This window comes from Carettochelys insculpta, chromosome 14 (genome assembly GCF_033958435.1).
Source record: "Carettochelys insculpta isolate YL-2023 chromosome 14, ASM3395843v1, whole genome shotgun sequence".
NCBI classification, from domain to species: Eukaryota; Metazoa; Chordata; order Testudines; family Carettochelyidae; genus Carettochelys; species Carettochelys insculpta.
In genome coordinates this window covers 2,318,220-2,342,510 of record NC_134150.1, presented here as the reverse complement: position 1 = coordinate 2,342,510, position 24,291 = coordinate 2,318,220, and the positions used below count along the sequence as shown (strand labels likewise).

The window sequence follows — 24,291 nt, the reverse complement described above, 5'->3', positions numbered from 1 at the left end:
GCAGCAGAATGAATGGAGACTGCTTTATGCAGTATGGAAGCAGCAAAAGAGGAACAAGCATGTATGACAGAGAGAGACCCACATGGGGAAGGGTTTGGGAGAGGCTGCACAATGATTTTTTCTAAGTCTGTACAATGGACACCTCAAGAAGAGACAAGTGGGTAATGTAGTACAGGTTGCACCTCCCTGATCCAGCACCCTCAGGACCTGAGTTGTCCTGGACCAGTGGAGCCTCCATTGGCCCTGCTACTTGGGATGTCTGCCGAGTCCCAGCTGCCAGCCTTGCTGGTTGCCTAGCCTGGAGCTCCCTGGCCTCAGTGAGGCGCCTGCTCCCCGCCCCACAACACCCTGACTCCCACTCCTCAGCTGCTCTTCCCTGGCCGCTGCTGCTCCCACTTCCCCGGTGGGGATCTTCAGCCATGCCTGTGGCTCCCATTCCCCTGCCATGGCGGTGGAAGCCTGGACCCATCTACACCTGCAGCTCCCACTCCCCAGCTGGGCCGGTGGCTCCCTGGAGGCTTCCTGCTTGCTGCAGCCCAGCTCCCGCTGGCTTTCTGACCCTGTCAGCTTCCTGCCCCAGTTGCAACTGCGCAGCTCCAGCCAAGGCTTCCAGCTGTGGGACACACAGCAGGCACCTGCTCCTGGCCCCGTTTCTCTCTGGTCCAGCCAGAGTATTTTTTTGTGGCTGTTGATCTCAAAAAAACAGAGTGCTAAGCTGGCAATTTGCCCCAACTCTGGAGTATGGAAATGATTATGTGAATGAACTTACTTAGTGGGAGGATGGTTGTGACTGTGCTAACACTCATGCAAAGCCTTTGAGCAAGCCTAGCCTGACTTAGATGTGAGCTGGAGGTGTGTGTTAATAGAAGTGCTGAGTCCTCTCTCCTGAAAAGCTGGCTTGCTTCCTCACTGATTACTAAACACTGCGCCTTCCTTTCCCTCCGCCTGCAGTTCTCCCCTTGTCTGGCCCCTCCTCTTCCTCTCACTTCATCGTGGGCTCTCACTGCTCTCTGCTTCCTTCAGTCTCCATCCCTGACTTCTCCCTTTCAGTTCCCATTTCTTCCAGCTCAGTGGTTCTCATCATGTGAGTTGAGGGGTCATGACATGATTTTACTGCAGTCACCTGGGCCAGCAATAGATTTGCTGGGATGTGGGGCTGAAGCCCTAGCTCCAGCCTCACCAGGAGTGTTGGGGCTCAGGTGCCACCCCCTCCCCTCCTTCCTGGAGTCATGTAGTAGCTGTTGTGGGGAAGAGGAGTCACAGTGCAATGGTGTTTGAGAGCCCCTGTTCTCACTCCTTTTCTCTTCATATAGCCTTCTCTGCCCCACCCCACTCTACATACTGCATTTTCACCCATGCTGCCTACCCTGCAGGCAGGCAGGGCCCACAGCTCTTCATGACCTGTTCTGAGCTGGCATGGAAGTGATACTCGAGGCTGAGACTGGCTTATCTATGGTTAGCCAAAGGAGAAGTGCTCCTGTCCTGCATTGCTACTATAGGTTACCAGCTCTGCATTATTTAGGAGGGGCTTAATCCATACCTCCCCATGAACACAGTTCAGTGCTGTGTAACCATCACATTAAATAGCAGGCTGCTCTTCATGCTAGCAGGCAAAAGCATGGCTGGAGGAGGAAAGCTTGACAAATTTAAACTGGAAGCAGGGTGCCCTTTGGTGACAGTAGGAGTAATTACCCTCGGGAACAACTTACCAGTGCCCGGGATGTGAGGGGTTTGCCATCATTTGAAATCTATCAAGCAAGACCAGATGTCTTACAAAAAGATCAACTGCTGGTGGTTATGCTGGATGCAGGAATTCCGGGGCAAACTTCTCTGGCCTTTATAATGCAGGAGGTCAGACTGGACCATCACTGGCACCATTTCAGAGCTAAACTGCAGAAGACCTCCCCTGGCCCCATCTCGCTTGTGAACACCCACTTAAAGGGGTCAGGTTTCCTAGCCATCACCTCTCAGGCAGAGACTAATAATTCCTCTAATCTTTTCGATCCATGTGTGGAATAAAGTTTGTCAGGTGTACAAAGCACGTGCAAATGTGGCACACCAGGAGAAAGCACAAACCCAGCTGTGAGCGCTCTGCTACTCAGCTGGGCAGCACTGGACTCTCTCCTGAGCGGCCACAGAATTGTGCGGCTTGCAGGGAACACTGGCGGAGACCCCCCTCTCCTTTTCCCTCTATACTGGTGGTTTAGGCTTGCCATCCCTCTGTACCTCCCTGGCACATCCTCAGCAGGCCTGACTGGGGTCCAGCAGTCACCACCTGGTAGCTAGTGTTGTTGCAAAAGAGTAAAGAGAAGCAAGGCAGGGACTCCGTCTTACCTTCAGCAGAAGGGCGGCGGGAAGGCTCAAAAGCTCGGCACCGATCAACGACATCCCGCAGGTCGGAGGGACACTCTTCCCCAATGGGAGCTTGATAACGTTGCTCATAAACTTTCTGGTAGATCTCTTCAGAGGTGCAGCCTGACACAACACAGAAATTGGGGCGTCAGGAGGCATCAACTTGTCCGGGATTCCACAAGAAGGAACTGGAGAGGGAACCTAATTCAAGCACTTAAGTGGAGCTCCACTTAGCCTGCCAAGCCTACAGCAGAGAAGATCAGGGATCAGTCCTCGTAACACAACATCTTAGAGAAACTTCTCTGCTCCGAATCCCGCCTTCAGGCCTAAGTGCCTTGCTGAATACAGAGGGGATTACACATGTGCTTAAAATTAAGTATGAGTCTAAGGCTGTGCCTACACTTTCATTCCTCTTTCAAAAGAGGCAAACAAGTGAGGGAAATCGCAAGTGTAAATGAGGTGCAGATTTACATATCTCCTTTGCTCCTTTGCTCCTCATTTGAATATTCTTTTGAAAGAGGAAAAGTAGTATAGATGCGGCGCTTTTGAAGATGAGGTTTACTTTTGAAAGAGCCGTGTCTACACTGCTTTTCTTCTTTCGAAAGAATAGCAGCCAAATGAGGTGCCAGATATGTAAATCTGCACCTCATTTGCATATTGCGATTCTCCTCATTTTCATGCCTCTTTTGAAAGAGGAATGCAAGTGTAGACACAGCCTATGTGCTTTACTGAGTTGGAACCTAAATTGCAGGAAAGATTCTAGAGTTAAAGCTGCTCCGCTGCCTGGTCCAAGCAGATACAGGCACATTGGACGTTTTTCATTCGTTTCACAGTCCCTCTGGATCTGAAGCTCTGAGCAGTAGATCTCAACAGGGAGTATTTGCCAAGAGGTACATTTGATCCCAGTGGAGGAGGTGCCGAAGAAAGATGTGTTGATCATCGGAGGAGATTGAAATGCGAAGATGGGAACAGATAGCGACGGTTGGGAGAGAGTCATGGGAAGGTTTGGAAATGGAGAAACAAACGAATGAGGCGAGTAACTACTAGAGTTTGCTATGGAGCACAAGATGGTGATCTGCAACACGAGATTCCAACAAAAGGACTGTAGGAAGTGGACATGGTGATTGAATGATGGGATATCCAAGAAAATGATAGATATGATCCTGATAAGAAGAAGATGGGTAACATCAGTATAGCAGTGGCGAACTTTCCAAGGAGCAGATATTGACTCAGACAACAGTCTAGTGATCACAAGCATCAAGATAAAACTCAAAAGAAAGTGTAAGACGCAGTTTAAGAAAAGAAGGGACATGGCGAGGCTAGGTGAGGAAGAAACAGGGAATGCATACAGAGCAGCGCTTAAAGAGAAGACTAAGAATATCACCACAGAGAAAGACCTAGTTGCAGGGATAGCCATGGCAATAGAAGAGGCAATTGAACAGACTGTTGCAGAAGAACAGAAGATCAGTAAGAAATGGAATACTCAGGAGACACTGAAGTTGGTACAAGAGAAGAGAGCCTTGAAGATCAGAAGATCAGAAGAGATGTTTCCGAGAGGGCAGAACAGCAATATAGGGTGAAATGCAATGAGGTGAGGAAAGCAGCCAGAAAAGATGAGGAGAAATAATTAGAGGAGCAATGTGAAGATACAGAGAGGTATTACGGCAAATGTAAGACCAGGGAAGTGTATAAGACGTTTAGGAATATTACTAGGAAATGGCAGCCGAAGCAGATGGTGACCAAAGGTGAGAATGAAGACGTGCTCATGAACAGGGAGAAGATTGTGCAGTGATGGACGAGATATTGCACCGATCTGTACAAAGCACAGTTGGACCCGAGTGTCTCAGAGAGACTGATTGACAAGCTAAAGAGATATCTCCACTGAGCATCATGAGCGAGACCAATATTTTGAAGGAGGAAGTAGAAAAAGCAGTGAAACAACTAAAGAACAACAAGAGCCCTGGAAATGATAAGCTCACAGGAGAGAGGATCAAATACGGTGGAGAAAGCATGATTCAGGAAATATGCCGACTATGTAATATAGCATGGAAAGAAGGGAAGACACCTAAGGAATGGACAAGATCCATGCTAGTCACAATACACAACGAAGTAAGAACATTGGAGTGCAAGAACTACAGAATGATTGCCCTAACAAGTCATCTAGGTAAGGTGCTGATGATGATATGGAGAGACTAAGATTGCAGATAGAAGAACATATAGCAGATGAGCTAGCAGGGTTCAGAAAAGACAGAAGTACCGTACAGGAGATATTGGCACTCAGACTGATAGCGGAGAAAGTTCGACAAAAGAACAAGAACATATACACTTGCTTCATCGATTTTGAAAAGCCATTTGACAGTATAGATCAGAAAGTGACTTGGGCAGTGTTGGAGTCATATGGAGTGGATAGCAGACTGTTATGGTTGTTGAAGGATATCAGTGACAATGTGGAGGCAGCGGTGAGAACACGCAGGGAGTTGGGAAATTGGTTTAAAACAAGTAGAGGTACAAGACAAGGAGCTCCAATATCGCCAAGCGTCTTCATCACGCATCTGGAGAAAGCGATGGACAAGATCAAGGAAGAGGTAAAAGGTGTATCTGTGCACGGGAAAAGAATTAACAACTTGAGATTCACAGGTGATATATCGGAGGGGTAGCCGTGTTACTCTGGCTTATTTATACCTGGCCCTGCAGATTTCCAAGACCAGCATCTGATGAAGTGAGTCTGTGCTCACGAAAGCTCATGCTCAGAACTTTTCTGTTAGTCTATAAGGTGCCACAGGACCCTTCGTTGCTGTTACAGGTGATATAGTTATTGAGGAAGATGAGGAGAAGCTAGCGAGAATGGTGCAGGAGCTAAACGAGGAAGGGAAGCGATATGGACTGATTACGAACACCGCTAAAACAAAAACAATGGTATTTGGAGATAAGGAAATAGGAAGGAAGATCAGTTAGATGGTATTGAAGGAGAAAATGTAGAGAAGTTCACGTATCTGGGAAGCAACAGAACGTATGGTCTAGACTTTAAGAAGGAAATAGCGACTAGAATAGCGAAAGCAACAGCAAGTTTGAAGACAATGGATAAGGTCTGGAAAAGCAAAGCGATTAGCTTAGGAACAAAGCTGAGCATCTTCAAAACGCGTGTATTCAGCAGCATGTTGTACGGATGTGAGACATGGGTGATAATGAAAAATTCAGAAAGAAGAATATTGGCGTTTGAAAGGAGTTGTTATAGAAAGATTCTGAGAATAGGATGGATGCAGAGGGTCACCAATGAAAAATCAAGACCTTGGTATTCGGTATAATGGACGGTTTGAATAGGAGAGGCAGACCCCACAGAGACTGGGCAGATGATATAGCAGATTGGTGCGGAGCTAGTCTACAGAAACTAAGCCACTCTGCACTGGACAGGGAATGATGGAAAGGAATAGTGAGGGACGCATCGGGCACCAACAGGCGCTGATCCCACGGTTATTGATGATGATGAGGAGGAGGAGAACACATCTGGACTGACCCTCCAGGCATTTTCCCCAGAGCTTGAGGTCTGACAGAAAAGAAGTTCCTTTTGCCTACCTTTAAATGGGATTTTGCCGGTCGCGATCTCCCACAGCACGATGCCAAAGCTGAAAGGACACAGACAGGCCTGCTGAGCATCAACAAAGCTTCCTCAGCCTCCCTCTCACCCTACCTCCCTCGGGCCCCACCTCCCTCCTCCTGTGCACATTAGTTGTGCCGCTGCCTGGATAAACCACTGGGGAGAAGAGGATGGAACACTCAACCCCCCAACATTTGTCTAACGAGCAGGTCATCTCAAAGCACTCCCTCCCTCCTGGCCTAGGAATGGGCATGTCAGGCTGATTCATGCACTGATTTCCAACACGGCAGACTTATTTTACACTCTGGCACCCCAGTTTGGCTTCTAAATAGTCCACCTACCTTAACAATGACTTACGCCTACTCCAAGTGTGCCCCAGTCCCTCAGGAAGGAGAGCTTGGCAAGTGACATGTCAAAAGCTCTTCCATTTTCCATGTGGTATGAATCTGTACTTTGGGAGCAGCCTCCATCCACAAAGACCTATACAAATCTTAGCCCAGCTCTGCCCTCCCTGTTGGGTAGCTAGGTAACACTGTTCTCCTTTAACAGAAGGGGAAGCTAATGGAAAGAGAGGCTAGGTTGGCAGCAGAGTCAGGAACAGAAATCAAGACTCCCGGTCCTCTTCTCCCACCGTCATCTCATGTCAGGCAAGTCGCTTACAGCACCTGTGTAATAATCTGGCTTCTATAGGAAACTGCAGCAGCGCATCTGTCCCCTATGCATTCTGGTCCCACTTCCCCTGGGACATGTACCTGTATATTTCACTGGGCATGTCATATTTGTGGTTCAGGAAAGCTAGGCCCTGGGGAGAGACATAAGCTGAAGCAGGGACCTGTGTCCTTTTCTTCTGGTAGCTCCTCTTAATGGAAGACTCAGTTTTACTCAGTTCAAATCCAGATAGCTGAGGGAGAGAAGGAGAGAGAGACACAGAATGAAGCCGCAGGCACTCCATGAAGTCGGTGCCATACATCAATAACTGCATAACTGGTCCTTTGCTCAAGGTTAATGAGCTGATTTCCATTGGGTTATAGTTAGGGCAACCATATCTCCCTGTCCCAAACATGGGACAGGGAGATATGGCAGGGAGGAGCGGCTCCTCCTGGCTCCACCAAGCCCTGGGAAACTGGGAAGGAGGTAGCAAATGCCAGCTCCCTGCAAGACCTGGGGAAGCAGCAGTCGCTGGCCCTCCCTGGAAGCCCAGGGAAGAGGCAGGCACTGGCCCTCCCCTAGAGCACTGGGGAAAGGGCAGCCACCAGTTCTCCTGCTGAGCACTGTAGAAGCAGCAGCTGCTGATCCTCCCCAGGAGCCCCAGGGAAGCAGCAGGGATATGGCAGCTGCCCACACTCCACCACTTCCCTAAGACTTAGGGAAGTGACCTACATGCTCTCCAGCCACCAGCTGCACCTGTGCAGCTGCTGGCAGAAAAGGTCAGCATGGGAGGGCCCAAAGATGGGACAATTAGTCCCTCTTACAAAATAAATAGGGATGCCTTTTTGGTGTTCCAGACATGAGACTGTCCCGCCAAATACGGGACAGATGGTCCCCTTATAGTGCAGCCTTTTCATTGTCACAAGACCAAGCAGCCCGCCGCGAGACCATACTGCAGCAGCCACCTGATCTGATGAGTGCTGTGCTTTTGAGTAAGGGTGGAGTCCTACTCGTTAAATAGACAGTGGTTTTGGTTCATGATGTGCTTGGGAGTGATATGATGGTGGTTTCCCCTTGCCTTCCATCAGTTATCTTTGGTTGTCTCCGTTAGCCTTTGGTACTCCCGTACTCTCCTGCAAGGCAGCAGGTTGAGTTGCGCTTTGTCTGGCCCCTACCATTAGACCTGTCCGGCATGGGTGTCCCTGCCAGGAGTTAAACTCCCACCAGCATAGCTCTTTGGGTCATTGGGACTCACAAACCACTGTCTATTTAACAAGAACAACGTAAAGGGCTGTTGTAAAACATCCTCGTCCAGTAGGGTATGTCGTGCTACAGGTGACACCAGATCATCATCAAGCTACTGTTAGCAAACCAAAAACTAAACAAAAGTACAGCAATACGTCAAAGATTGCGACCTGGAATGTGAGAACGATGCTGGCAAGTGGGAAATTGGAGAACATAAAACAAGAAATGGAAAGACATAATGAAAGATATGGTAGATGTAATGGGACTCTGTGAAATGAGTTGGAAGGGAGCTGGAATTTTTACATCGGATGAATACAAAATAGTCTATTCAGGAGGAGAGAAACATGAAAGGGGTGTGGGAATCATCTTAAATTCAAAAAAAGCAAATAGTTTAAAGGGTTATTGGACAGTATCTGACAGGGTCTTGTTAGTTAAACTTGAAAGCAAGCCCTTCAATGTGAATATAATGCAGGTCTACCTCCAACTGCAGACAGCACTGAGGAAGACAGACAGATTTTGTGAAGAACTCAAACAAGCCAAAGCTTACTGTAAATTGAGTGAAGTTCTAATTGTTAAAGGAGACTTTAATACTAAGGTTGGTTGTGAATGGACAGAAGACATAACAGGATCTCATGGTCTAGGTTCAAGAAACGAGAGAGGTGAAAGACTGGTGGGATGGGCTAGAATTCATGATTTGATCACAGGAAACACATGGTTCAAGCAACGTCCAAGGAGACTATGGATGTGGAAAAGTCCAGGAGAGAACATGAAGAACCAAATCGATTTTATTCTTATAAACAAAAGGTTTAGAAATTCTCTCACATCAGCTAAAACAATGCCAGGTGCTGAGTGCTATAGCAGTCTTGTCCCGGTGGTAGGCAAATTGAGCGTAAAATTAAAGAGAATTCAAAATGTTTAAAGAAACATCAAACTTGATCTGAAATTGCTCCAAACAGATAGAGAAGTTCAAGATCAATTTGCTTTAGCAGTCAAAAGTAGATTCAGCGCCTTAAGAGACCTAACTGATATTACCAGACAATGGGAATTATTAAAAGAATCCATTGTTACATCTGCAGATGAAAACATTCCAAGAAATAAAACCGTTATTAAGAAGTGGATGACTGAGGACATTTTGTAACTCATGGAAGAAAAGAGTAAAGAAAAAGAAATCTTCTGAATATGAAAAGTTGAACAAAGAAATAAAGTTAAAATGTTGTCAAAGTTTGACTCAGACTCACAATTTATCAGACCACTCTGTTTTATTAGCAAAGCCGCTCTGCTAATACATTTAGAAGTGAGCCCCCCGAGTGGGGCTTGTGTCTCTTAATTTATACAGTTTTTTGGAGAACAAGTTACAGAGAAGTTACAGACAAAAGAAGAAAAAGATTTTAGTCACCACCCTTCGAGATCCCTGAGACCAGTCACGTATCTTCAATTACCTGCCACCCTTAACAATCTCCTTTAACAGCTTCCAGTTAACTTAACTAATTGCCCTTCACACCTTCCATTCTGATGCCTGCTTCTTAGACGTGCTGGCTCCATCTTAATTGCTTCTCCATTCAAAAGCTAACTGTCCCTACGTGTGCTCCCTCAGATACTTTGTAACATGTTTTGGCATGCCCTCTCATATACAATGTATCCAGCATGTCCCCTTATACAACGTTATACTTATACAATGTTATACTTCCACAATGTGCAGCTGCAAAGGAGAACTGGTTAAATAAACAGTGTAAGATAATTGAACAGCAACGTGGAAGTCATACAAAAGAGATGCATGCGCTAATCCAGGAGGTAACAGGAAGGAAAACATGTTCATCACCTGGCTGTCTGAAGTCGAAGGATGGTAGTATAGTAATGGAAAAAGGATAAAATTTTGGAAAGGTGGTCAGAATACATTTCAGAACTCTATGATGATGAGAGTGTGGAAAAGCTGAGTCCCTCTAAGAATGCAGATGGCCCACCTATACTCAAGGAAGAAGTAAGAAAAGCTTTGAAATGCATGAAAAGAGGAAAAGCACCTGGTCTGGACAAACTCATGAGTGAGATGTTTGAAGCCTTTAGGTATTGTTACAATTATGAAACTCTTAAATGGTATTTACAGTACAGGGCACGTCTCAGAAGACTTATAAAGATCTGTTTTTATTGCCTTGCCGAAGAAACCATGTGCAACTGAATGTGAACAGCATAGGACAATCAGTCTTATGAGTCACATGACGAAAATTCTTGGGAAGATTATTATGAACTGGATTCAGAATCAAATACAGTCTGAGATCTCTGATGAACAGTGTGGATTTGTGAAAGATAGAGGTACTGGTAACACAATCTACATTTTAAGGTCATTAATCGAAAGAGCACTGGAAGTTCAAAAGGACATGTATTTGTGCTTCATTGACAATGAGAAAGCATTCAACAGAGTAAAACATGAAGAAATGATGAAACTGTTGGAAGAACTGGATATTGATGGGAAGGATTTGACAATAATTCAAAACATCTACTGGGAACAGACAGCAGCCATCAGGGTTGGAAAAAAACCTTAGTAGATATGTGAAGATAAAACAAGGAGTGAGACAAGGTTGTGTTCTTTCACCTTATCTCTAACTTATACAGTGAAAGAATAATGCACAGAATAGGTCTGCCAGGATTAAACATTGGAGGACGTAACATCAACAACCTGAGGTATGCAGATGATACTGTTTTAATACCAGAAAGTGAAAAAGATCTTCAAGAAATGGTTAATGTTGTCAGTAAAGAAAGCGAGCTGAAGGGACTCAAGCTGAACATCTCGAAGACGGAAGTCATGGTTATTACAAAGAAGAAGGTACTGCCAACACGTGAGGTACTAGCAAATGGAACAGTTCTTCGTCAAGTGACTAAATTCAAGTAATTAGAATCCTATATCGCATCCGATGGTAGGTGTTTGACTGAAGTGAAACGCAGAATCACTCAAGCGAAAGCAGCATTTCAGAAAATGAGAAGCATTCTCACAAACAGATCTTTATCATTGGAGGTTAGGAAAAGAGTGCTGCGATATGTAGAACCAGTCCTCATCTATGGATGCGAATCATGGACTATCAGTAAACAGACTGAGAAGTACGTCAAAGCCACAGAAATGTGGCTTTTAAGAAAGATGTTGTGCATCTCATGGACGACCAAAAGGACGAATTAGTCTGTCTTAAATGAAGCCAACAGCAAGAGAACACTGTTAAATAAGATGAGAACAAGGCAGGCAAAATTTATAGGCCATATAATTAGAAAGTCTGCACTTGAAAATTTAGTGACAACAGGAAAGTATAATGGAAAGTGAGAACGAGGTAGACAACTTAAGAAAATATTAGAGAGTATCAGTTCATGGTTGCATTGCCACGGTACTGTGGAGACGCTCCAGAGTACTCGTAATAGACACGGGTGGAGGGCCATGATCGCCTACGCTAATCAGCATGGCACAAATGAATGAATGGAGGCCTACTGAAGAGGGAAGAAATGAGAGAGATGGAATGTGTAGTGGAAAGAAAGCATGAAGCATGGGCCTGCTGTGAGGCCTGATCCAAACTCAGCAAGACTTATACTAAGCAACAGGCAGGCCCTGTCAAAATCAGATATTTGCTTGTACCCCAGCATCTGGGACATGATCTCAGTGGCAATGTCGCTAGCAGTGCTAAAACACATGCAACAACTGAAGAAGTTCCGGTAGGCCAGCACAGGAGTGAAAGTACTGTGACTGGTGGTGAATAGGGCTGTTTTGTCTGAAATATCAAGAGGAAGATGCAAGGGGAGGTAACGAGTATGTCATGGAATGTGTGAGATGATACATAAAACATGCAGCCCAGATTGTCTCAATCTATAGATGATGAGATGTCTCACCTTAACCCTTTGTCCAGCCCAAGGGACAGTGGAAAGTCCTGCCCTGGCCTAAACTGAGTCTGTCGTCAGTGAGCACGTATGCACAGTGGGCTGGTAGAAGCCACGAGATACTATTAATATGCGTCAGTTGGGAATAAACCTGGCTGGGCGCCTTCATCCCTTAACTGATTTTGTGGTCTCAGGGGGCCGTTTGATCAGAAGCGGTGAGACTGGCTGTTTGGCCAGAGCCAATCAAACAGTAGTTTTGCCAAAGCAGTGCAGACTATTCACATAGCCAAATGTACACAGCCAAACAACTGGCACTCTCTCTGTGGACAGAGTATTTTCTGGTGCACTACTGTGATCCCCTGGAATCAAGGGATGGAAAGTATAACTATGCCCCTACCACATTCCCTGTCCATTTTGGTCAGTTTCCAGGTGAAAGGATTTTTAAAATGGTAAATTTCATGATTTCAAATGTTTTAAGTCTGAAATTTCACAGTGTTATAATTGTAGGGGTTCTGACCCAAAAATGAGTTGGGGTGAGGGGAGTCTGCTCGCTGGGGTTGTGGTATTTCTACCTTTACTTCTGTGTAGCTGTACAGGTAAATCATAGAAATGTTGGACTAGAAGAGCCCTGTAGAGGTCATCTCATCCAGTGGTTTTGAAACTGGGATACACATACGCTCAGCACGGGCACACAAGAAAAACCCTGGAAGGGCAGACAACACAAGAATTGGCAGTCTAGTCCTGGGTATGTTATGGCCCATCTTAGACGGAGGGTGCAGTAGATTAGGTTATTTGGACAGGGCTTCCCAGCCTACAAAGTCCAAATGGTTTCTGAAGACACTGAATAGAACCAGGCGCAGGACAGATCCCTGCAGCATCCCACTTGGTATGTCCTTCCAGCCTGATCATGAACCATGGGATCAGGCTCGGAGGGCACCCTTCTGTGGCAGTGAGTCCCAGAGCCTAGCCTACAGACCCAGGCTCACACCACAGTACTAAAACTAGCCCTATGAACAGTCAGGCTTGGGTTGGAGCTTGGTTTCTGAAGCCCATCCCCCTCCCTGAGGCAGCATGTGTCTAATCAGCCACTGTCCCTGCGATGGGCTGATGGGAAACGTTTTTGCTGGTCCGCACATTTGCAAACCTGGGGGCTGAAAGCTGGGCACTCACATCCCTACTAAGATGGCTGCATAAGTGTGGGGCCAGGGCCATCCTTTTGTTCCGTGTTTGTACAGCTCCTAGCCCGTGGAGTCCTGATCTACAGGAAGGGCTCCTATAGGCTTGTGTGTGACCAAATAACAAATAGCAACAGAGCCTGCTTTTCAGAGATGATGTGCGTGAAAGACGAGAGGGAGTTCCCAAATTCTGTGCAAGGCATTGGTGCCGTTTTCTGTATCAAAACCAGCTGTGTTGAAAAGTTGGGGTTGTGTAAAACAGCCTGAAGGCGAATGTCTAAATATTCAAACATAGGGTTCTGTGCTGCTCATGCTGCCCTGGGAGGAGGGCGGGCGAGGGGTGGAGGGGTTGAGGGGGGCGAGTCTGCAAAATGGTAGGGGGTGGGCCATGTAATTCAGGTCTCCCAGCTGCATTATAAATTAACACCAATGCAACAGATGCTTAAGGTGTTACTCCAGAGGGCACAGCATCCTTCGTGCAGATAGGCAACAGATAGCTTTCAAACCTCTCGCAACAAAAAACAGTGCTTACCTTCACACAGTAACCTTTAGCAACCAAGAACTTGCAACTGTTGATGCAGCCATGCAATTTAGACTTCTCCCCGGTCTGGTGCAGCCTGTAGCCAGCCAGAAACAAGAGCAGAAAGCATTAGCAATGGATGCCTTCCCACCCTCCAGCATCTGCAAGGATGAGTCGTTGCACAGCTATTGAGCATTCAGAAGCCACCCCTGGGACAACAACCACAAATCAGACCATTCCAGACAACCATTTTTTGCCTGTACAGTGGCAAAATTGTCAGAGCAGGGTAGAACCAGTGGGCAGTACCCAGACTGTCCCTGGGCTGTATTGCTATTGCTCTAGGGATGCTTTACAAGTTACTTCTGGAAAAATCAGCACCAGTTATCTTAGGAGAAAGTCTTTTCCTACCAGGTGGCCATCCAGATCCACGAGCCAAGAACATCTAAGACTCCTAGGACTTCCTTATCTAGACCCAGCTTCTCCTCCGTCCTCCCCCTATTTCCTTCAGTGTCATGGGCTTTGAGCCTGGTGAGGGTGACTTTTAGCAAGGTATCTGTTCTTGTTTTCCTATAGATGAGACCAGTTCAGGTACGCACCAGGACATTTGGAAATTAATTCATTTGTCTGCAGTCATGCTTGGTACCATGTCACTGAGCCAGATGCCAGGACTCTCATTCCCGTTTTTATCACATCAGTATCCCCTGACTGCGTCTGTGCCACACCCTGATTTGGGGAGGGGTCTCTGTTTACCCACCCCCGACCATTGAGCCAACCTCAGAGAATAGTCCAAAGCTCTGCCTCGTCCTTACCACCCGCCTCTGCGCCTTCTGACCAGCAATTCGTCAGAAGCTACTCTTGTCTCTGGTCCTGCCCATCCTGGGGACTTTCCTGTCTCTGTAGGAATGTATTTCCCCCTGCCATCTGATTCACTTCATGCATGTGAGGAAGCAAGCTGCAGCTCACAGAAGCTTATACCCTAATAAATCTGTTGGTCGCTAAGATGCCCCCAGGACTCCTTGTTTTGGCTGTAGCAGACAAACCTGGCTATGCCTCTGAAACTTGTCTCTGGTTTAGGTGCTCAGATCACTAATTTCTCAGTGACTCAACGGGATGTCTCTTTTACAGCATACCTCATCTTTCCCACTCCCCTCCCAGGGCCAGGCACAGATGTAGGGGACATCTCTCTTTCCCTAGGGCAATTTGCTTTTCATACCTTCATAGTAGCCTCCTCCTAATTCAGCTGCCTCAGTTCTAATTAACTGTAGTGTACTCCCAGCCCCCAATGTCATTATGGCCAGTTCAGTAGTAATTCTCTTGATGGGTCCCTGCCCCACACCATACCTGTAAAGTCCTCTGGCTGCATCCACTGCCATCCGAATGCGAGTCTCCCAGGGGAGCTGGGGTTTCTTGGTCAGCACGTCCCGCAGAGTCCCCTTTTCACAGAACTCCATGACAATGGAGAAACGAGGAGTCGAACCTGGTCAGGTCAGGACAGCAGCCCAGTGAATGGAGACCTCAGTTGAGACACCTCACGTGTTTAAAACTGCAAAATCCTGGGCTAATGCATCTAAACTCTGCACAGTTTACATCGAGCTTTGGCAGGAAATTCAAGTTTTCCTGGCCCTTTGACATGCCCATGTTTTGTGCAATAGGCACAGGCCCACGGGGTCAGCCCAAAGGTCTATCTAGCCCAGTCTCCTGTCTTCCAATGCCAGGTGCCCCGGAGGGAACCAACAGGGCAGACAATCAGCATGTGATCCATCCCCTGCTGTCTACTCCCAGCGGACCAGACCTGACTCCTGCAGCCATGCAACCCCACTAACTTCCCTGGAGTTGCTCAGAGGTAACTGGGAAGGCTTTTCATAAGCTTTACACATGGCACCGGGTGAGCAGTCACAAGTGAAGGGAGCCAACGAAGGGCGTTAATGTTGGTGTTGCTCAGAAGCTTCTAAGAATGATTGATTACAGAGGCCGGGTTGTCGGGGGGGGTAGGGGGACTGGGTGAAGGGCTCAGTTGTATTGGAGATCCAAGCTTGGGGTGCCCCAAAAGATTCATAACGTGTAAAAATGCAGTGAAATGGGTGGAATCCCAAAAAATACAATGTGCCTCAGACTTGAGTACCACTCCCACTATACCACTGCCTTGCAATTTCCTGTATCCGGGAGCCTTTGTCATCCTGATCCCGAGTAATATCCTGCTCAGAATGGGCCAGAGAGGGACCCAGCCAATGCCACCAATTATACCGGCTCCAGCAGAATCCCAGCTGCCACCTGGGATGACACAGGGTTGGACTGTAACCACAGTTCCATCCCATTTCAGCTAACTGCTTCTCTTTTCTGCAGCAGGATGGTTATTAGCACCTTCTCAGTGACATCAGACACAGGGCTTTCTTTCCTTCCTTTCTTCAGCTAAAGAGAATAAGGGGTGTTGTGATAAGGGAACCCGTATGTAATGCTTTTCAAAGGTGTGAACTCTTTCCCCTCTCTTCTGAATCATTAAGGTTCAAGGGATTTTAATGGTGTGTTTGACAAGGCATTAAAGTTGGTTGAGGTCTCTGTATCCCATACCTTGTCTAACACTCTTTAATGTTGGACGGCAACTGAGTTAGATTTGATCCATATAATTCACAGAACTTTCTTGGGTTGAATGCTTAGTGTAAATAAGACTGCTAAAGCGCCTTTTATTTTAAGAGTGGAACACATGAAAGAATAATTGGTGATGAACAATTCTACGTAGTCTCACACCATTAGATGAAGGTCTGTTTCGAACTCCTTCTGACGTGGACTTCTGACACGTCCTGCTGACGGAGAGGACAACTGCCTGGTGGACACCAACAGGTTTTGCAAGAAAATATCCACCTCAAACTGGAATTTTCTACTGTGACCCCAGATCACATACCAAAATTATTGGTCCATGATGGGCTACTGTTGACATGCTGAAATCTCGGCTTAGACAGGGACAGAGTAGCAAGTCAGTGATTTCCACAGAACCTAATCCTAACCATGCAGAGAGCGGTGTACTTTGGGGGTGACACTTGAAGTTATATCCTGCTCTCTTTCTGGCATTGACCAGCTAGAGAAGGGGAAGTGAAAAAGTGCAAGCGTGAAGTACAACTGACACCAGGTCCACAATAGACATTAAAGTCAATTGTAGATATGCAGTTCTAAGTATGGCGATTCCACAGTTAGAATTGACTTATCTACAATCGACTTACCTGGCTGTCCTCACAGAGGGAGGTCGACAGGAGAAACTCTCACGTTAACCTCCCTTATTCCTCACGATAGTGAGGTGTACAGGGGCTGACTGTCCATCCCTGATGGTTCGATTTTGCGTGTCCCTACTAGCTGTGTGAAATCAAACCCTAGAAGATCAACCCTGACCTGGTCGATCTTCCACATAGCGAAGACGTATCCTGAGCAAGAGAAAAGACCGAGCTTACGCCATTGTGTGTGAAAGAGCACCAAGTTACATGTTGTCATTGACAAAGCCATGGATAAAATCAACGTTGTTCCAAACTAAGACCAATGACACGAGCTAAAGATTTAGACAGGTAGAAAGTGGGAAAACTCTTGTGGAGCAATTTAGGCATGCTTGAATTACTTCACCGCCCCTTAGAGAGTTTGCATATCTCTTCATGGATCACTTATCTGTCCTCCAAAGTGGACACTAAATTCTCAAGTCTGTTATTTAAATAGAAAGATCTTTAGGGTTGTTCTAAAGCCATCACGAGTGTGGTACCCTGAGGTGTCGTGTCTATGAGAGGCTGTCAGAGAGATCCAGGCAACTGTATTACAGTGGGGAGGAGAAATAAACTAGATAAATGAAAGTTTGAGGTAGTTTCTGTGAGGCGTGAAGTTCATGGGAGAAAGCAATCTGAGAAGGAAGTTGCCAGGAAATTGTTTTAAGAGCTGTACTTCCTTAAAAGGCAAGTAACAGGCTAGACAGCTAAAATAAAAGGGAATGTCTTATCCCCTTAACATTCTTCTAAAGCTTTCAGAGAACTGTGTTTTTAACCTGTTCAATATGGATTCATTACTAACTGTAGGAACCAGCAACCCAGATTGTCATTTCAATTACAACCATAATTTGTCCCTTGCAAATTGGGTTTGGACAATAACGTAAATTAACCAATGATGTAGGTTGCTTCAACTGATATTGGTTCACTATCTACTTGCTTAATCTAATTTAGTGCATTTGTAAGAGATACACTGAACTAGTTTGAGTCTCAAAACTCCAGTGCAGACCAAGGAACCTGCCTAGGGGAAAACAGCAAAACCGTAAAAGGTCATTCTGGAGCCCATTCTATGGTTTAATTGCTTAAAATAACATCACACTGTTTCTGTGGGAGCCAACTGCCAGTGCCTTCCTTCCTGCGGCAATGGAGCAAGGTTCAGCCATAGGCAGGCCCCATGTCACTTCAGGGAGAAACAGACAGACACGGCTCAGCAGCAAGGTGGTCCACTTTGCCGGATAAATACTACTGGAGTCATGAATGCCTGCGGAGAGAGGCCAGGGGCGGTCAGAGCAGGGCTCTATTCCTTCAGCCATTTTCTTGGCTATCCCATTACATCATGTCCCTTCCACCCTTGCTGGCTGGCTTTGGCCATATCTCACCACGCCTATGGAAAGTGGCCTTGTCACATTGGGGGGGAGGGAGGTCACAAGTGGGGCCTTATTTCTGGACTTGTAAGCCAGGCCCTTCCATGTGTGCAGCAGCTGGCGGTCAGGGATGGATGGACAATGTTATGCTAGAGATGGGTGCAAAGAGGTGAACTGGGGGGCTGCTTGTGATGAGTCAGTGACCAAGATACCATTCCCTGGGGCTGCTTACCGCTGTCATCGATGCAGATCCCGTACATACGAAGGATGTTTGGAGACTCAAACTTCTTCATGGTTTCAATCTCCTTGTGGAAAATCTCCCTCACTCTCCTGCAACAGGCAGCAGAGCAGTCAGGCCTCTGGGCATAGTCTGAGGGTGCTGGTGCAGCAGGCACCCTGCACCCCCAATATGGTTCGATGTCGGTGCTGATCTCGGCAATACGGCCCCCGGCCCCTCTCTAGGCTTCCTCCCTCACCAAACCTGAAGGGGAGAGGGAGAGGAAAGACCAGACTTGCACCACTGCATGCGTGTGAGATTTCAACCTGGGTCCAGACGTATCTCCCTTTAACTGCATTTTGCTACCTTTCTTTGTCCCTAAAGAGTAACCACCTAAAGAAGACCCCTGGTTTCCTGCTCTATGAGACTTCCCAGCATGCACTTTGCTAGCCATGTGGCAGCCATCACTCATTGGCACTGGAGTCTGGTGTCCATGCTTACACAGAGAAAGGCACACCCACTCCACCAGCCATTTCTTCTCGATGCTCTTCACCCTCCACCATTGCCTGGAGAACCACAGAAAACCTCTGAATACGGGGAGGAAGAAAGCAAATGACTCTGGACTCCAGTACCCCATAGAGCCAGACTAGCACAGGGAATGCAGGGATGTGTCTGTTGATGAGGCCCAGGGTCATGATCTTTGGGAAGGACAGCTAAGCTAAAAGGAGTAATGGGCTTAAATATCCCCAAAGCCTATCAACTTTGAGCCTTCTGCTGTTGCCCTGTTTGTGGTTAAACTCTAACAAAGTCCCTTGTTCCTATCTCTAAAGCTACGTCTACACGTGAAGCCTACATCGAAGTAGCTTATTTCGATGTAGCGACATCGAAATAGGCTATTTCGATGAATAACGTCTACACGTCCTCCTGGGCTGGCAACATCGACGTTCAACATCGACGTTGCGCAGCACCACATCGAAATAGGCGCTGCGCGGGAACGTCTACATGCCAAAGTAGCACACATCGAAATAAGGGTGCCAGGCACAGCTGCAGACAGGGTCACAGGGCGGACTCAACAGCAAGCCGCTCCCTTAAAGGGCCCATCCCAGACACAGTTGCACTAAACAACACAAGATCCACAGAGCCGACAACTGGTTGCAGACCCTGTGCATGCAGCATGGATCCCCAGCTGCCGCAGCAGCAGCCAGAAGCCCTGGGCTAAGGGCTGCTGCACATGGTGACCATAGAGCCCTGCAGGGGCTGGAGAGAGAGCGTCTCTCAACCCCTCTGCTGATGACCACCATGGCGGACCCCGCTATTTTGATGTTGCGGGACGCGGATCGTCTACACGTGCCCTACTTCGACGTTGAACGTCGAAGTAGGGCGCTATTCCCATCCCCTCATGGGGTTAGCGGCTTCGACGTCTCGCCGCCTAACGTCGACGTTAACATCGAAATAGCGCCCAACACGTGTAGCCGTGACAGGCGCTATTTTGAAGTTAGTGCCGCTACTTCGAAGTAGCGTGCACGTGTAGACACGGCTTAAGAGTTGCACTCTTGGGCGTCAGATCCCAAGGGATTTTCCAGGCAGACTAGGAGACAACCTCAGGATCCTGCCCAATGTGCCCTCTCCCCAGAGGACAAGCTCTAGTGGCTAAGCCACAGTTTGAGTTATTCTAGTTAGATTGCTGATTTTGGCTTCCCTCATCTTAGACAAAACTGCCTTCATGACTGGACTGAGCCTCAACAGGAGAAAGGCCATGACAATGAGGATCAACCAGTCCAAGAACAATAGCATCACACTGGGAGGGGATGACCTGGAAGATGTGGAGCAGTTCACCTACTTGGGGAGTATTATGGGTAGAGATGGAAGAACAGACCAGGATATCAATGCCAGGATAGGAAAAGCAACAGCTGCATTCAAGACACTGTGTCCCATACAGAGATCACAAATAATATCTGCAATGACAAAACTGCAAATCTTCAACACAAATGTGAAGACTGTGCTCTTGACTGAACGCAAGACCTGGCATCCAGTAAACCCTTGAAATAGGCAGCTTACAAGTTGTCTATAACTTGCTTTAATGTGAATTAAGCACCACTTGAAGCTGGTCTGTGGCTGTCAGCCTTCCTAGCTGCCCGCAGCTGCAGGCAGCTAGGCAGACTAAGAGGCAACCTAAGCCAGGCAGGCTAAGAGCCCCTTCTCCCTGCCTTACCCCAGTGGTGCCGCTGGGAGTCTGACAGCCCTGCAGCTGGGGGAAGGCAGGGAGAAGCAGCCAGGAAACTGACCAGCCTTGGTGGACTCTTCAGTTTCCTGGGTTCTGCAAGCCACAGGGAGCTGGGAACCAGGCTGCTGCTTGGTTCCTGTCTCCTGGGAAACTGAGCAGCATGTGGCTGGTCAGTTGTACGGGTCCTGCAAGCAGCAGGGGGACAAGAACCAGACTGCCCTCTAGTTCCTGGCTCCCCACCACTCTTGGAGCCGGGAAACTGACCAGCCAACCTGCAAGCCCAGGAGAGCCGGGACCCAGGCTGCAGCCTGGTTCCCACTCCCCTCTCAACCTGCATGAAAATTTGAGTTATGTGGGAGCTGCAGGAACACAACCCCCCACATAACCCAAGAGTTTACTGTACTCTAAAGTCTACATCACAAGCTACAGGCATTAATAACCAATGCCTGACGTACATCCTTCACATCAAATGGCAAGATTTGGTCACAAACGAGCAGCTCTGGAACATAGCAGAACAAAAACCACTTGACATTCTAATAAAGTGAGGAGAATGGGGACGGCTAGGCCACACTCTCAGAAAACCATCATCCAGCAGGGAGAAGATCTACTGAGATGAAGGACAACAACTGGGGAACTCCTGGGGTCAGCTAGAAGTTTTGTCCCAAGACAGAGTGAAGTGGAGGAGACTTGTAGATAACCTGTGCTCCATCCGGATTACAAGGGTTTAAATAAGTCATCTTGCCCCTCCCTCCCTGCTTTGTAAAGGGCTCTGAGATAAGTGTGGTGCTGCAAAACACTAGGCTGGTACCTCCTCCCAGAGAGCAGCAGTGTTTTGCTATCTGCTTTAGCAGGGTGTGGGGAGCAAAGCTACTTTGCTGTCGCCAGGTTGTCTCCCAGCTGAAGAGGCCTCTTCCTCCAGCATCAAGGGATTTCTCAGTGACTGAAGAAGATGACAGCAACCCCCCCGCCCCCGCCCCCGCCACCCCACGTGGAAGGACTTTTGCTGAATGACTCACTCAGTGGAGGTGATCACTGGGTTTTTGAAGACTTTGATGGCAACGGGATACTTGTAGAACTCTCCTTTGTAGAGCTTGTGGCTTTGGGTTTCCATCAGGAAGATCCAGGGGGTCTTAGTGAGATCCTCCATCCTAATCTCAGTGATTTCCTCTCTTGGAACTGCATTGTCCTTTTTCATGACTGCGTCCTGCACTGGGACAAAGTGGAACAAAGGGGGTCGGGGGATTAGATGATGCTCTTACTAAGAAACTCATGACAGTGGGGTGCTAGGGATAGAACATTTCTTACACAGGGTTTCCTTTTAAAGAGGAAGAAAGGCTTCAACGGGGTGCTGGTGTGGTCTGCAAACAAACATTTCTAGCATAACCAAGCGAAAACTCCAGGAAAGTCCTTGGAGAAAGGCTATTGAACCAGTTTCAGATTTAGCCTTTTACCCCTACCTCAGTGGCCTGTTCACTATAATAAGTGGACACCTCACAGAAGAGCCATCTACAACTCTTCCTCAGGCTAGGTCTACACGATGGAGACCCTGCCAACACCGTGTCCTTTTGCTGGTGTGGTGCACAACGACAGAAGGGGTTCTTCCGCTGGTGTAACAATATCACCTCTCCCAGTGACATTAACAGCTTTCATCAGCAAAGCTGTGTGTACACAGGGGGTTTTGTCAGCATAGCTGAGTGGACCAGGGTGAAGTTTTCCGCCCTGAGTGAGGTAGCTAAGCCAATGTAACTTTTAAGTGCAGGCCAAGCCAATCTCTGCCTTTCCAGACTGCAGGCAAAATGACTTGTTTAGTTCATAATGTGTTGTATGGATGGAGGCACACAACCTAACCTAGCCAATGAGGTTTTTTATACCATGTTCATCACCATAGCATCCCAGATTTAGTGGTTCATTGGCTTCTTCCCAGACAGGTCTCTGGTTTGGAAACACAATGGCTTGTCATGTTTTATCCCTGGATAAACTTCGGGCAGAGGGAGCGCCACCCAACCTATACAGCTGCTGTGTGGTTTCCCTATGGCTTGTTGCAACTGTGCCATAAAGGAGAACAGGGCTTACATGGTGAGATTTAATCTCCTAGACTGAGCCTTTAAAGCCAGAAGGGAGTATCATGATCCCCTAGTCTGACCTCCTGCATATCATGGGGCCAGAGCCTCTGGACAAATGCCTGAGGTCTACAAATCTTGATTTAAAGAGTTCCTGTTGCAGAGACTCCACCATGTACTGTACTTGAGACCAGTGAACAACCCAGGCCCCAGAGGAAAGTAAAAACACTCCAGGGTCTGTGCCAATCTGGCTGCGGGGAGGGGAAGTACCTATCCAATCCCAGTTTGAGCCATCAGCTAGATTCCGAGCAAGTGGATGAGACCCCAATCATACAGCTGGGAAAGAAACCTCTATAGTAACTCAGAAACTCCCTCTCTCTATCTAGTGTCCCATCACCTACCATCGGAGGTATTTGGTGACAGCTGTAGCGGATGGGACATAGGCCATGGTACGCCATCTCAGCACACCACCCTCTCCATAAACTTATCCTGCTCAGCCTTGAAACAAGCTAGGTTCATTACCCCCACTGTTCCCTGGGAAGGTGGTTCCAGAACCTTGCTCCTCCGGGGGTTAGAAACCCTTGTCTAATTTCAAGCCTAAACTTGTTGATGGCCACTTCATAGCCATTTGCCCTTGTGGCAACATTGGCTCTAAGTTAAATAACTCCTCTCCCTCCCTGGTATGTGTCTATCTGGTGTGTATATAGATAGTAAGTGTATCTCCCCCTGCCAACCCCACCTTTGCCTAAAGAAGCCCAGATCTTTGATTCTCCTCCCGCAAGGCAAGGTTTCCATTCCTCAAACCATCCTGGTAGCCCTTCGCTGCACCTGTTCCAGTTGAATTCAACGTGCTAGAGCATAGGCATCCAGAACTGCCCACAGCATTCCAGGAGAGGTCTCACTCGTGCCTAGTGTAATGGTACCAACTCTACTGGAGAGACCTCACCTGCTGCATGTCCAGCTTCTAGCAAAAAGTTCTTGTTGTAGTCCCTAAGTTCCCTTTGAGTTATCACTTTTCATCCCATTTCTGTGATGCCTGCTCTCCATAAAAGCCCATCTAGTCTCACCTGCAGTCTTCCTCTGAGCCACTCGTGCCCAATATCAAGAAGCAGGTGCAAGAACTGGGTTTTGGAGGATCAATCAGGTACAGAAAGAGCCATCCGGCATGGGGAGCAGAGCTGGACTTGGAAGGAGCCTGTGGAGGTACCTCTCTACCTGTTCTTCATCTGATCCATCAGGACTGCAAAGCCCACCCATGAACTTGCTGGCCCCGAGCCTGGAGGGTGAATATTCATTGTCAGTCATTCACAGCCCACCCCTGCCCTGGGAGGCATGATGGTAACTTACACTCTTTCATCATTTGGCGAACTTCTTCCACCCTGCTTCTCACATCCTCCACCTTTGTCCCCACGTGTTTGACATCATTATGGACATGAGCCACCGCATCTTGGGTATCTTTGTTTCCTAGGGGAAAGGACGAAGCAGAAAGGGAAGGTGGTTAGAAGACGAGCAGGACAGATGTTTGGTTTGTTGCATGGCATGTGACCCTTCCCCATGGTCTGGCCCCCAGGGGTCTGACTGGGCATGCCCTGGACTGGGTTGCACAGGCTGCCAAGGAGCAGGAGGTTTAGCGAGACTGGCCCTTCAAGCTGTTAATATTCCACCTGGCTTAAAGTGCAGTTCTGCCCTCAAAAGTGAGTCCATGAGAAGGGCCTTGCTGGGCACCGTGGTCATTTTCTCTTAGCAACTCTGGAGCCAATGTGCTTCGTGTGCAACGAGCTCTCCTGCCAGCTGGGATTGGAGAAT

The 24,291-nt window shown here is 47.6% G+C and overlaps 1 protein-coding gene and 1 long non-coding RNA gene across 3 annotated transcripts in view; one reads left to right on the top strand and one right to left on the bottom strand.

Moving 5' to 3' along the window:
• The window catches only part of LOC142020683 (uncharacterized), a 40,142-nt gene that overhangs the window by 4,489 nt on the left and 11,362 nt on the right, over positions 1-24,291 (top strand). The gene's annotated exons all lie outside the window — the stretch shown is intronic.
• The window catches only part of MLKL (mixed lineage kinase domain like pseudokinase), a 31,111-nt gene that overhangs the window by 1,995 nt on the left and 4,825 nt on the right, over positions 1-24,291 (bottom strand). The window contains exons 3-10 of the mRNA XM_075008779.1: positions 23,833-23,949; positions 21,442-21,634; positions 18,217-18,314; positions 14,726-14,861; positions 13,397-13,481; positions 6,700-6,848; positions 5,926-5,975; positions 2,335-2,475 (exon numbers count right to left, since the gene is read on the bottom strand). Of these exons, the coding sequence (XP_074864880.1) occupies positions 2,335-2,475; positions 5,926-5,975; positions 6,700-6,848; positions 13,397-13,481; positions 14,726-14,861; positions 18,217-18,314; positions 21,442-21,634; positions 23,833-23,949 (969 nt within the window). The remainder of the gene's footprint in view (positions 1-2,334; positions 2,476-5,925; positions 5,976-6,699; positions 6,849-13,396; positions 13,482-14,725; positions 14,862-18,216; positions 18,315-21,441; positions 21,635-23,832; positions 23,950-24,291) is intronic.